At 46.1% G+C, this 15506-nt stretch overlaps 1 protein-coding gene across 1 annotated transcript in view; it reads left to right on the top strand.

The window, feature by feature from the left end:
• Positions 1 to 2605: 2605 nt before the first annotated feature.
• The window catches only part of LOC135821685 (uncharacterized), a 30088-nt gene continuing 17187 nt past the window's right edge, over positions 2606 to 15506 (top strand). The window contains exons 1-4 of the mRNA XM_065334682.1: positions 2606 to 2861; positions 5157 to 5444; positions 10477 to 10599; positions 12178 to 12369. Of these exons, the coding sequence (XP_065190754.1) occupies positions 2606 to 2861; positions 5157 to 5444; positions 10477 to 10599; positions 12178 to 12369 (859 nt within the window). The remainder of the gene's footprint in view (positions 2862 to 5156; positions 5445 to 10476; positions 10600 to 12177; positions 12370 to 15506) is intronic.

The raw sequence follows: 15506 nt of genomic DNA, 5'->3' as shown, positions 1-15506 counted from the left end.
CCACTTCCCGTTCCCGCTCACCCTTGCTTTCCTCCTGACCATCCTGTTCATCCCCATCATCATCCTCCATCTCCATCTCCTCATGCCATCACTTCTTTCTCCTTGACGTGTTCACTGCTGCGCCCGTTCTTTCACCTGCCGCTACTGGTTCCGCCTTCTCGATTTTTCTCAGTCGTGTCTCCGCTAGTCTCTGGCTTCTCCTCAGATTCGTATTTCCTCCATTTTTGTTTCGTTCTCCTGGTGATCTTTCTGTTACCGCCGTCGGGTTTGTCCACGAACGATCGTCTGGCGGTCTCCCATGCCATGGTGTTGTCGTCAAGAGTGACACCAGATTCATGTGTTGCACTCCTGTTGATTACCATGTATACAGCAGAGATGGCACCACCTCAGGGTGCATAATGTAGGCACATTTAGCATGAACCCTTCATATCGACATCGGAGAACATAAGAGTTTGACAACCACAACAGATACGTAGATGATTAACGATTGTCCCGGCATTCAAAGTTGCTCCAGCAGTAGTAGCATGTTGAAAAACCAACATCCTGCGTTGTCGATGTGAACACCTCTGCTCCTTGTCTACTTCGTTGGCTAGATCTTTGGCAGGTAGTCACAGCCATTTCTGAGTCGGCATCAACGCCATTCGCTTTGTTGAGGCCAAAAGAACTGGTCCTCAGCCTTGAGTAGTCCTTGCTTGGCCTCATGAACTCCAGGAAATTCACTAATGCGATGGTGAGCTACTCTGCCTACCCACTCAACACATGATTATTTCAACGAAGCGCGATCGATCGCTGTTTGAAGTTGTGAATTATTTGCAAGCGCTCCCAGTTCAGCGCCTGCCTGCGCAGCCTAGTACAACTGATTCTCTGGTACAGATTTGAATAGAGATAAAGCAAGCACCACCTGAGGTCGAACTGAGTTAGCAGTACATGAAAGACTCGAATCAGCAAGAATTCGACTCCTTTCTTTTTTGAAAAGGACTCGACTACGCAAAAACATGATTTTCTCCATTTGTTCGGCAAAAGCTATAGGCCGATTTGAGCTTATCAGGGCTCAAATATTCTCGAGCGCTAAATAATGTGCTGGGATTCATAGGGCTTTAACTTCTCAGATTGCGCGGAACATCTTCACTATTTCAGAAATATGAAAGTCTGATGTTGAGCCAATAATAAATGTAGAAAGGAAAAGGACATAATTATGGATATGAAGTAGGGCTCAATTGGTTACTGCTATACAAAAGCGTCCTGAAGAAACTCCTAGACCAACTGGGAGCTCTCAGAGAGCGAATATTTGAAGGTACGACCTCCAAAGTGTTGGATGGTGGTCATGAATATCACCATTTTCATACAAAAAACTGATCCCGGGGCCTGCATCCATTATTTCCCAAAGGTGCTCGCCCATTTTTTCGCCCTTTTTGGCACTTTTTGGAAAAGCCCGTTTCTTTCGCCGTTCACTGCGTTTTTTGGTGAATATCGCCCCTTTTGAGCTTTTTTAGCTGAAAAAGTGCTAAGCCTAAGATCTGTTTGCTCATGCATGCGATCACAGTTCCTGAGTGCTGAATGCATCGATATGGGCTTTTGCACGCCGCTTTTTTGGGGGGCAACAAGTTGGTGAAGCTTGTACCCGGTACCGCGGTGTACACAATGCTGTAAAAAGTGGGTTTTTGGAACTTTACTTCCTGTTTTGCCTTTCTGGGACCCATAAATGGAAGAGTGCGTATTCCTTTCTCAGCTTGGGTTCATATCTGAACATGTATCATGGCTGTGCTTCACTGGAAAATGAGCACTTTTGGCCTGTTTTCACTGAAAAAAGAGCACCTTTTCAGCATATTTTGAGGCACGCGAAAAGCACTATAGTCAGTTTCAAAAAGATTAGCAATCCTGGCGATCGCCCGTATGAGCGCTCGAGCGCTGCCTGGAAAAACTCACTGTGAACTCGAAGAAATATTCCACGCGAAAGCATGAAAAACGACAACTCACGGACGTCGGTACTAGTAAATATGTTCGTCTGGTTTACAACAAACGAGTTCTTCCTCGCATCGATATGGAGTCAGAGAGGACATGTCGAAAGTGTGGTAAATTTCGACGAGCAGGATGCGTCCGTTTTGTGACCAAATAAATTCTTTGAGCTGCCGCGGATGCAATTTACTCTCATGATGTGACGAAAACGGCATCCACATTTGCTCATAAATACAAGCTTACTGTGTGCTTGTGCAGTGTGAGTCTGCATCATGGCTGGACAATTGTTGGCCACCGTAGATTTGCAACAGCCATACCAAACGCATACTGTTAGACCAGTAACGAACATTTAATTCTAACGATTTAACGAATTTAGAAAATTCGTTAACATTTGAAGTCGTTATGTACAAACGATATGTACATGTACAGTCATTTGCCGGTATTGAGACGGAATTCGTTAGAATTTCACCTTGCTAGCCCACAAAAATCCGGATACCGTTAACTTTAATTGATGTTAAATTATCTGGTCTTACAGTAGCAGTGCTTGCACTGCTATCTATGGCAGTCTACCGGTCATAATTGTCCTATCCTGTATCTACCTATCCTTTCACCCATTCCCGGCCCCTATCTGTCGCCTACTACAGATGTTATGGTACATACTCCCAACCTGACCAGCATCTTCATGCAGTATGTCGTCCAAAATGTTGATGTAGAGGTGGAGTACTACGACCATGTGGCAGACGAGTGGTTTGAAACGCATAACTTCACGGCCGACCTCACCCACATTCCATACCGCATTCTGATGCACGTCAGACACCAGGGCACGTATTTCCGATCGCGGGTCAATATGTACACCCCGAAGCCCTACACAATATCACTCACCTACACCGGCACCCCACCAACAGGTGAGACCCCGTCAGGCTGTACCCTAAAACTTGAGCTTGCCACTCGCATCAAGAGTACATAACCCCCAAGAGTGTGCAACTGCCTGCGCAACCTCTATAGGGTGCTGCGATGACAGAACTTCACCTCACTTGGCACGGTCCAAAACGTTACGCTGGCAAGCAGTGCAAAGTGACCACAAGCGAGTTGAACGCAAAGCAGGGTTGCGTACGACCCTGCATCTATCATGCACAGGGTACAAATGTGTGCGAGTTTCATCAGGTGATGTGAAGTTCTGCCGCCCCGGACCCCATTGCTGGAGTTGCACATTCTTAGTGTTATGTACTCTTGCTCGAATTTAGTACTTTACCATCTCGTGAACACCCTCTTTACTATGAACACAGACTTTGCATTCACCAGATTATCGACCAGGCTCAGCATCAGAGTGGAAAGAGTTTGCGAAATGGAGAACTTCTAAGCATGCAAGTAGCTGTGCTTGAGCGGACCAGTCAAAAATCTTTAGCAATCCATGTGATAACATACCTTTCTGGGGTGTCCGGTTTTCCGGATGCTGAAAACTCAGTCTAACTCGAGCGTGAATTTTTTTTTTTTTTTTTGGCAGGACATGGTTTCTTAATGGACTGTTCAAAAGTTGTCGTGATAGTTCTTTTAGAAGTGTAAACCGGTGCTGCACCATTATATCTGATTTTGCCAGTCAATGTCATGCCGGGCGCTATGCAGGCCAAGGTCGGGGAATATCGAGTTTTGTCCCCCGTGCAGGGCGCGAACTGGACTGATGCAATCGCATTTAATTTTAAATGACTCGGATAGAGAGCCAATGATGATTAAAAATGAGCACAACCCTGTGCACTGTAGGGATTTCTGTCGCGGTCGGTATTGGCTTTTTGATGTCCACAACACCACTTGCCTACAACGACCAACGTTGCATTGCACTAGGTGTACCTGAACTTGACATGTGTTGGAGTGTAAGTCAGATCATGCAGGGTACAACCTGCGCTGACCGGACGTCCTCGGTGCAGCGGAAACTGTCCTGCTATGACAGGATTCCGCTTGATCCAGGGATACACGTTCGATCCACAGCACTTTGATGCACAGAAATTGTCCCGTCAAAACAGGAGTCCGCTCGGTGCAGGGGCCTTGGGAAGACACATGAAACGTGATTTTTTCACATTCTAGTACAATTACAGCACACAATATCATGGTTGGAAAAGCCACATGCTTTCCTGGACATCCATTTCTTCACTGAAAATAAACTCGCTTTTGCATTTGAATCTGTCCTATGTGCTAATTCAATGTTGTTTTGTCTCCTACAAAAGAGAATGTGGTCGACCTTACTTGTCATATACAAAATTAATGTTTGTGTCCAGGTGAATGCATGAGAGAAAGAGGGGCTGTTTGTGTGTGCATGAGTGTGTGTGTCTTTGTGTGTGTGTGTGTGTGTGTGTGTGTGTGTGTGTGTGCCGCCGAATTAGTCCTTTCGCTATCAATGGACAAGTTCAAGGTTCAATGTGTGTGTGTGTGTGTGTGTGTGAGTGTGTGTGTGTGTGAGTGTGCATATGTCTGTTCGTGTGTGTTTGCATATGTCTGTTCGTGTGTGTGTGTGTGTGTGTGTGTGTGTGTGTGTGTGTGTGTGAGTGTGCATATGTCTGTTCGCTTGTGTCCATGTGTGTATGGGCAAGTGTGCACTGGTACTTGCATGTGATGTACACGTGTACGTACGTAAGCTCAGTAGGCATGTGTGAGTGTGTGTGTGTAAGTGTGCATGCGTGAGAAAGAGAGAGAGAGAGAGAGTGTGTGTGTGTGTGTGTGTGTGTGTGTGTGTGTGTGTGTGTTTGTGTGTGTGTGTATGTGTGTGGGTGTGAGTGTGCATATGTCTGTGAGTGTGTGTTTGCATATGTCTGTTCGTGTGTGTCCATGTGTGTATGGGCAAGTGCGCACTGGTACTTGCATGTGGTGTACATGTGTACGTACGTAAGCTCAGTAGGCACGCCTATCTGCATGAGCGGAAACTTGTAGTCACTCATGACGTACCATAATTCCCGAATATAAGTGGCACCTTTTTACACTAAACTTCTTGGATGCAGAAGGGAGTGGCCTTATAATCGAGTATAACATCCTAGCAATGTGACTATTTTGAAACACACAGCCCGAACACGAAAAGGGTAGAGTGACTTATAAACGAGTGCGACTTTATAAATTTCATGGAAAATATCAAATATGGTACCGGTAATCGTTTACCCAAAATCCGTACGCGATGATAATTCCTCACATCATGATCTCGTCCCCTTTCCCTACAGGCTACTCTGTGTTCACCTGGCCGATGTTCCCGATTGTCGGCATCACTATAACCGCAAACGACCCTCTTCTAGCAACGGTCAACGTGTCTTTGCCGACGGTTAACCCAGCGGCAAATCTGAGAGTGCAGATCGGTCAAGCTCACGGCGGCAGCAATGCATCGTCGATCGTCACGTCCGCCAGCACCGTAGCACTAAGAAATGTCACAGAAGGGGACTTCTACTTCCGTGTCGCATCGACAAGCAGTTCCTCGGCTGCTTACTCTCAGAAAGTGTTCTTCCATGTCTCACGTAAGTTATCAGTTGGTGCTGGAGATCTTTAAGGGAAGGTGAGGGGTGGGAGGAGGGTAGGGGGGGGGGGAGAGGGGGGGGGGGGGGTGGTAGGTGATGTTCCGAGACCAAATCCATTGTCAACATTCTGCTGAGGGTTGCTTGTGTGTGTAGCATTATGGGTGCACGCAGCTTCGTGCTACCGCTCGAACTATACTGCTGTGTTTGATAGTGCTGTTGCTACACGCTCATGCTTTGCTTCTGCCTACGGTTGTGTGCACCGCGCGTCACGGTGACCATGTCGTCCAAAAAACATGGTGCATGCACGTGTGTACTCTGTGCAACGTGGCAATCTACATGACATTGAACAAGACACCCAACGTGGCATTCATGCGTGGCGCTCGCCCTCGATGCGGGCGGCATGCAACAGGGCATTGAACCTGACATTTATTTAACCCTTTACCGTTTGTACATACAAATTTCGACTGCTCGCGGTCGAAGACGTCAATGCGCACAGCGCTGACCTGGTTCACCGCAAAGAGCTGGGATATTCCCTACTGGTAGTGAAGATGTACGCGCAGAGGGTGCTGACACTTTTGTGTGTGATGCAGTATAAAAAGGAATTCGGGTGGACACAGTATGAAACTCGGATGTTGAGATGCTGTGCTTAACATGCACACTCGTATTCCATCCATTGTTTTATCGTAATGTATTTGTTTGTATCTGGAAGCACAGTCACAAATTCTAGCACATTGCACTTACCTGTTTCTGGCTTATTTTGAGAATAAATGCTTCCCATTTACCACAGTAAGCACCTTCACGTAAATACAATCCATATGATTTATTTGTCAGATCTAGATAAGAAAAACTCCCGATAAGACAAACAAAGTTGTTCAGTGACTTCAAGTTCGTCCTTACCAGGTTTGACTGTGCATATGTTGCCCTATGGCAAGAATAATGATGGGTTGCTAACTCCACTTACCCTGCCATGCATGGCAACTTTTATGTTTCTGTCTTTAATCCCCCCCCCCCCCCTCCCTCCTTCACACACACACACACACACACACACACACACACACACACACACACACACACGCATGCACACACGCGCACACACACACACACACACACACACACACCTTGACCTTGATACACGTTGCCTTGATAGGTTACACGGTTCCCGTCAGGGGAGAGGGGTGGAAGAGGCTGAGGAGCAGCACTTCTGATGGCGCACTAGATGGTGACGTAGTCGGAACTTCCTTTTGCAAGGGCACTCAAACGGGAAGTCGGCCCTTTCCGACACAGTCCTTCGTTTCGTGCAGTCGCACTTGTGTCTGGCCAAGCCGCTGCTGGACTTGAAACTCCAGTGGCAGGTGCTGCACTGCGGAGTGACCGGGTTGCCGGGGTGCTCGATGTTGGGAGCAGGTCCGTGATGGCACCGATGGGTAGCCAATCCACCAGGGCTGCGGAACCAAAGTTGGCAGAGACGACATTGGCAAGCGCCAGCCTGATTGCACACTGGTTTCTGTCGTTCTGCCAAGCATTTGTGACGCTTATCATCTGATGGGCGAGAGAAGTACCGATCACATACTTGGCAATGGACATCGGGCGTGGACGGTTCGGACTCGAAACAGCGGTACATGCGGCGCCAGTCGGGGCGAGAATCTGCCAGATCGTACCATCCCTCCACAGCATTCAGGGCCTTTAGGTCTGCACTAATGCACACACACACACACACACACACACACACACACACACACACACACACACACACACACACACACACACACACACACACACACACACACACACACTCACACACACACACACACTCACACACACCATTGGACCATTGGACGCCCATCGCCGGAGGCGATGATAGCGATGCTACAGCAGAAGCCATAGCAGCTTGTGCTGGGATTGCACCATTCAACAGCTTGCAAGGCTGAAGAATTGACCGCCACTATTCAGCCTGGTCTACACCACACAGCTATGAAGTGGCTTTTTCTGGCCAGTGAATCCCTACTTTTTGGTCTTTTTTTAATTTTTCCCACACACACATCACACCACATACTCCGGCATGCACTGGCTGTTGGTAACCACCCAGGAGAATGAAAGAAAAGTCAGGAAGAATCTGAGAAAGAGAAGAAAGACATGTGTGACCATAATCGTCGGGAATCGAACCCGCAACCTATCGATTGGAAATCGCTGCACATACCACTGCACCATATGGGACACACACTCACACACACACACACACACACACACACACACACACACACACACACACACACACACACGCACACACATTGCTTTGGAAAATCATGTACTTTCTGGTTTGCATTCCTGCGTACAGCCCACTCAATGATTGCACCTACACCTGCACCTATTCCGCAAGGTGAGTGTATGGATCCATGCGTTTGTGAAAGAATCCTGAACCTTACAGAACGCTGTCTGAGCGGGTATACAGTATACACACCACCATTTTGCCATGTGTGTCTTTTCATGACCATTTCACTCCTCAAAATAGTACGCAGCCCTCGTGTCCATTCACACTCTCACACTGTTTCCTACATCTGCATATTGTAAAACGATTTGGGTTTTTTCACGTCTGAGCGGAGCGAAAGAGTGCAAAAACGTTTTTTCAGTTACAAATTTTTTCAAGCGTTTGTTCTTGTTCTGCGCAACTCCGTTGAACCTGCCATTGTGGTCTTTGTTTTTCCTCGTGGTAGTTGAAGTGAGTGTGATTGCTCTGGTAGACCACTCCCCATGTACTGAACAGTTGCTTTGTGAGTGAAAAATGTAATTTCAGGTGCATTAAAATGTCGGTGCCAGGGACCCGTCAGGTTTCAGGTGTAATGTAGAATTAGGTGACCAACGGTCCCTTCACATACAGTGCATACTCTAGTGCCTTTAGGTGGAATTTAGATTTAGATGATTGGTTTCTCTATCGAAATCACCGAAATCAGAGACACAGAAAATCGCATGTTTTACAGTATCCGTGATCTGCCTGGAAAACAGGTTACAGCTAGAGAGAGAAGGCGAGACAGAGAGAGAGAATGAGAGAGACAGAGACAGAGACAGAGACAGTAAAAGAGACAGAGACAGAGGAGGCAGAGACAGAGACAGAGAAACAGAAAGACAGAGGGAGAGGTCGAGAGACACACAGAGACAGACACAGACACAGTCACAGAGCCAGAGCAAGAGACAGAGATACAGAGAGAGAGAGATAGAAAGAAAGAGAGAGACAGACAGACAGACAGACACAGAGAGAGAGAGAGAGAGAGAGAGAGAGAGAGAGAGAGAGAGAGAGAGAGACACACAGAGAGAGACACAGAGAGAGACACAGAGAGAGACACAGAGAGAGACACAGAGAGAGACACAGAGAGAGACACAGAGAGACAGAGTCAGAGAGAGACGGAGTCAGAGACAGAGTCAGAGAGAGACGGAGTCAGAGAGAGACGGAGTCAGAGACAGAGTCAGAGACAGAGTCAGAGACAGAGACAGAGTCAGAGACAGAGGTTGAGAGACACAGAGAGAGACTAAGAGAGCGACACCTTGATGACCTAGGCAAAAAAAAGCATAGGTACAGACAAGCAAACACGGAATTAAAGCTGTGTAGACCCTGGCTAGCGCCAGACGTTTCTGAAGTAACGTCTTTTCCACAGCTACGGGAATAAAAAGAGTTTGTCAACTGACAACCGCTCTATTCAGTTGCTATTCACTCTTGGCGCATACGCTGGATTAAAAATTCTTCTATTAGTAATGTCGAAAAATTATAATTAAATCCCGTAGCTATGCAAAAGACATTACTTCAGTAACTTCTGGCGCAAGCCAAGGACCACACAGCTTTAGTTTAGTGTTTATTTGTTTGAAGTTGATTGGTCCAACTAGGAACACATGCTTCTTGCCGAACTTTACACTTGACTGCATAGTTGGAACAATCAACTTCATGACTATTACCGCCGAAGTCGCAACTTCTAAGTTTATTTGTTTGTTTGTGCCATTGGCATGCCTGGCGCTATCGAGTACCTGTCCCGTACCGTACCATCAAAGACAGCTGGCAACAAACAGCTGGCCACAATATTCAAATAGGGCTTTCAAATGCAAGATCATAACGTGAGGCAACTTGGAAGAATGAGTATGTATGAAGAGTATCGGAGGAAATTGTATAACATCCCTATCCTTTTTTCTCCCAGGTCATCAAGGTGGTAGACGGTGTCGTATTAGCCTCGACTGTACGTGTCCCGTTCCGTACCGTACCAGCAAAAACAGCTGGGCCTGGTCACGAACAGCTTGCCACGATATTCATATAGGGCTTCCAAATGCAAGATCATAATGTGAAGCAACTTGGAAGAACTAGTATGTATGCGAATTGTATCGGGGGAATGCATGAAGGGCGATAGTGCGGGTTCAAATCCCAGGTTATGTCTTGAGAAAAAATCGGAGAAATGGAAAAAATTATAACATCCCTATGCTTTTTTTGCCTAGGTCATCAAGGTGGAGGACGGTGTCGTATTACCGGTATACTCTCGAACGGATGCAAAGAGAAAGTTTGATGTAGCCAATCAGTGGAAAAAACATTTCCATCAGTTTGTCTCTTTCCCTCAAACCAGTTAATAAGTTCTAATAACATGCATGATGAGCTAAACAAATTCACAGTTCGCGCGAGACTGAGGCTTTCCGCATCCGTAGGAACGCCACCACCCTTCAAGGATCAAGCTAGCTAGGCAAAAAAGCATAGCGTAGGGCCCTGAATTTCAAGCTCTCTCGTTATAAAGTAGCTTTTGTAGCATCATGGTTGGAACTAAACAAACCATTTTCGGAGCATTATCCGCTGGATCCCAGCACTGGACAGGACAACAACGAATACTACAATAGAACCAAGAAGCACTCAAACGCCAGATTAGCAGATTTCATTATTTCCTGGAATTAGTGTCGATCATTACCGGCAGTGTATTAGTGCTAACTGTATCCATTACGTGAATTTGACTTGTCCCTCCTACATATACATGTATATATTTCTTGTGTTTCAACCTGGCTGGTGGTCTAGATCGAGATGAGTGTCTACATCAGACTCACAATTGCGACTCCAATGCTACGTGTACCAACACGGTTGGGTCCTACAACTGCATATGTAACGCTGGGTTTTCAGGTAACGGCAAGTCCTGCCAAGGTATGTTACAATTGCTATTGGTATGGTAATGCGAAAGGCCAAATAGAACACCAACTCCACAAGACACGTGGCACAATGAACGCTTCCAGCCTATTGTTAATATACACAACCTACATCCGACCCGTTCTCGAATATGGCAGCCTTGCCCTCTCGAACACCACACAGCAACAGCGGGACACACTGGAGAGAATTCAACGCCGTGCTATACGCATCTGCCTTCGGATTCCCCTCTTTGCACCAGTTCACCACAGCTCCCTCCTCCATCACGCAAAGCTCCCCACCCTTAGCTCACGACTCCTTGTTAAACAAGCCCTACTAGCATGGGACATCCACCACCAAACCTCCCCACCACACCTGCAACAACCACATCTTGCACCACAACGTCAACACCAACCATACACCCTTCGACAGACAAGTACCTACTCCATCGGACACGCACACACGAACAGGCACCGAGACTCCCCCATCAACAGTGCCCTCACCCTCTACAACTCACTCCCTATCGACATCACAACCCAACCTCGTAGAAATTCTTTCCGAAACAATGCATCCAGTCTTCTTTTGAGCAGTACCTGCTCCTGCTCCGCGCATCCCCCTGGTTTCTGATATCTCGAACGTGTACTTAACTATCTCGATCACCCCTGCTAACATTATTGCCCCGCTTGTTTTTCATGATCCATTGCTTCTTGCCTCCCGGTTAATTTCCATCTAGCTGTTTCTGGCTAGTACCAGTTCTATCGCACTTATTAATCATCCTTATTGGCGTCACGCCATCGTGGAATAAAAAAAAGAAAAAAAAGAACTTGAACTGAAATGTTTGGGTTTTGTTCTGGCAACTTCAGTTGCGCTCGGTGAAATACAGTCGTATGGGGTATTCACACGACAGGCACCTGTACGTTTTACAGGGAGTGACAAAGCTGTGTGGACCCTGGCTAGCGCCAAACGATACTGAAGTTAGGTCTGTTGCATAGCTATGGGATTACTATTTGGTGTTTATTTTTTGAAACTCGGGAATTGAGCCAATAATAAAAGTACTTGAAGTAGAAAGGAAAAGGACATATGGAAACGAGTTGAGTAACTCTCCACCACTGTAACTAGATACTAGATACAGTCAGAAAGTGCAACAACTAGGCCCAAAACTGACAGAGTACTGAGACATTCGACGTCCTGACACCTAGCTTCAAAACATCTCGTTCTCATGTGTTTCTTCTCCTTTTTACATTTTATTTCTGGCTCAGTATCCGGGTGCTCTTTATAATAAATTAAATGGAATCAAGGAAAACGGTGATTGGGAAAATGTTTACCAATTTGCACGGATTACATATGCAGTCAGACCTCATAATCCAGTCCTCTTTTAACCGGATCTCAAGCCATCCGGAACAATATCATTGATTGCCGATTTACAGCATATGTCAACAAGAGTACATAACACCCAGGGGTATGTACTCTTGGTGGCATGAATACATACAAGTACATTATGTGTGTTCGATTACCTCGCCTATCCGGATATTTTGTGGAAAAAGGATGTGTGCAGTTATGTGAGGTCTGACTGTACATATTTCATGTGCCCTTGTGCAGCGATTCCCGGCTACTGCTCTCAGCTACTGGTCCAGAACGGCGGCATCGCGAACGGCACAGGGGCATACTTGGGGACGACGGCACTGCTCGCATGCGACGTAGGCTTCGTTCCAGTCGATGGCATCACAAACTTCACATGCAATGCTCTAAATGAGGTGCACGGTAACTGGAGCGGATTTCCAGCCTGCCAACGTAAGTACAGTATACATACCAGGGATGTCACAGGGCACGAGTGAGGTCCGGGAAGTGTCCGGGAGGGGAGGGGGGGGGGGGGGGGATCGGATCTTTTGGCCACTAGATCATGTTTTAGCGCTCTACAGTTACTCTCTGCGGACCATTCTAGATGAAAAGTGGTATGGCTATGGTGGTATTGGTCGTACCATGTTTGACGCCCCTGCATACCCCGGCCTGTGTGATCTCTGACTGCGTATAGAACATGCATGCGTGTGTTCTTCATTGGAGCTTGGTCCTGTGGATGGGCTGAACACTGCAGGCATTCCATGTTTTGATATTGGCGGATGTTCATGCAGGTCGATGACGATACTGGCAAAACCCTTGGACAATACGGTCAAACCACGATTCAAGGACGCAAAGTAACATTCCACACAACTTGTGTGTCTCAAAGATGCGAAGATCAATAAAGAGGGTAGCTACGCGACCAGGAATCATGCAAAACCGAACCCCTCAGTAAAACAGCACTGTACTTCGACTATGACAATTTGGATGGACGACAAGCAGCGGTAACAAGCAGAAGTTTCACACGACGATCGTTTCGCTGTATAGATAAGGACCTTGTTTCCAAGTAACCGACGAGGAGACAACAGTCGTAAAATAGCAATGAAAAATATCAATTGTGCACCATGTATAAACAATTAAAATGAAACAATTCCAGAACGTTTTCGTGTGACTATCATCAGTGGAATATCGTCACATAGTAAGAATCACTAAAAACAACCAGTTATATAGCTAGAGTAATATGAAAAGAAACGTGAGAATGCATCACAGCTAGTGGTTGTGCATAGCGCGTGTAGTGTGAACCTTTGCAGTGTATCTGAGAATGGTAGCAGTAGATGAATGTGGCAGCTGTGAGTGCGTGTGGACAAAACTGGTGAGTGCGTATTATTTAAAAAGTGTGAGTGCTACAACATTTTCTTTTTGCTTGCATAGAACAGGGTCACGTGTGCGAATATATTCAGCTTCCAACACCTGCAACTGCTTAAAGAAACATGCGGAACAAATAACACTTTTGACCAGTAAAGCATGTGATATATACAATATTTCTGGGTCTAACGGCACTTGCAGGCATAGAACAACACTCTTTGATGGTACATTGGAGCACATGCCTGATGAATCCAACGAAACAGGTACATAGCATGGAGTTAGCATGTCATGAATTCATTACATCTGGATTTTTACTAGGACACACACCGTACGATATTTAAAAGCCAACGAAAAAAGAAAAAGAACACAAGACAAAGGCATGCCCGGGAGGCAAGATTATAAGTTTAAGGTCATGATCGGCACACTGTGAAACTACACAATCATGTATTTACAACTTCGCATATTATTGGTACTACTACTTTCTTGTTTTTTTTCCGGTCGGAGGCAAAAAGGTACGCGGGCGCGGACGTTAAACAACGAAAAAAGAAAGGGTGGCCTAAGTGTGAATTAAAAGAGCAACTTTGGGAAAGGACTACCCCCACAACCCTTTTCTGGAAAATATTGCCTGCATTTTTTAGTTGATCGGCAGGATGGAGATGAAATTTGGACAAATTTGAAAACGATTAATGACAGGTCCGTGGAAAATAACACCTACCTTTCATACAACTTTTTCAAATGTAGGAGGCCAGAGAAGGCCCTTGTTCAGAGACTCACCGAGAAAAAAAAACATTTTTCAAGTTTCATCTCCTCCTTGCCGATAAACTCGGGATGCACTCAAAATGTAGTGAAAATTACCCCTAAAAAGTTGCCCTCCCCCCCCCCCCAGCCACCTGAAGAATTCCCTAACATCAAGAGTCCATAGCCCAGGCTTATGTACTCTTGCTAACTTATGATTTTGCACTCATTACCACAATACTGTTATACTTCCCAATCCGTTGCTCCCAAAAATGGCAACTTTGTCCGGTACACCCTATCCTTGGTCATATACATACAGTTATCCCTTCACTGTAACTGAGTTTGATGTTTCGTTACATTGTCGACAGATCTCCTGTGTACCGGTTTGTGGCACAATGATTATAGCCATTATTATGTTGTCGTCTCCATTCTTATGCAATCATGCATATGTAGGTTGGTTCTCTTCATGTTATTGTGACCTATTTCATAGATGTTGGTTGCCTTTTTGCTTTCTCTCCCCTCTTCTCTTACCCAAGCCATTCTGCATAAGCGAAGCTGTGGACACAGCATACTGCTGCTACACTTCAACACGGGAATGCATAATATAGTGAAGCTTGGTTATAACGACACCCGAGAAGGAACGCCAAAAAGTCCTTATTTGCGATCTGTCACTATATCCGATCTTGGGATTTCCAACACAATATGCACACCAAAACGCGGCAAAATTAATTTTCTGCACAATGGTGCTTTTTCAACAAAACACAAGGAGTGCTTCGTCCAACTCAGGAAAACTCGACTGCCTAGAGCTCTTGCATCCATTGACGTCGCTTTCTTCACTTTGGCTTCAATCTCCTCTCGGTTCTTGATGAAGCCAGCCAGAGTACCGTGCGCGACTCCATACTTTTCTTGAACGAATGGCCACTTTACACCTTTGTCCAGCTCCTGCAGAATGGCGTACTTTTCCGCGCAGGAGAAGCGCTTTCGCTTTCCAACAGAGACAGGGCAAGACATCTCGAACTTCCAAGTCGTTGGTCCAACGACAACTGAGAAAGTGATTTCTCGGAGAAAGAAGCATGGCGAATGCTGCAAAAATCCGTCGCAGAAGATACGGAAGATACGGAGGGTAAGTGCGCACTACACCTGTACACAGGACACGTATTTTACCGTCAGTAGATCAGGACATGTCGACACTCCTTCGAAGTTTCCGGGCGTGTACGAGTGCACAGTGCAGTGCAGTGTACAGTCGATGTACACTAGACTGAACTGTAGGATCTTGTGCACCCGGCCCGCAGCAGCTGTGAAAGCCAGAATCGATTGTACATCGTACTTCGCAGTCGTGAGAATGTCGTTATTTTGACCCATTTTCACACTACGGTGCATGACAATTTGGTCGTTATTCTCGATTTGTCGTTATTCGAGTTGTCGTAGGAACCGATCATTTTTGTACACAAATCAATACAAAATTGCTGCTGCCATGGATTTTTGTCGTTGTA

Source organism: Sycon ciliatum, chromosome 7 (assembly GCF_964019385.1).
Source record: "Sycon ciliatum chromosome 7, ocSycCili1.1, whole genome shotgun sequence".
NCBI lineage: Eukaryota > Metazoa > Porifera > Calcarea > Leucosolenida > Sycettidae > Sycon > Sycon ciliatum.
This window is presented reverse-complemented; position numbering and strand designations above follow the sequence as displayed.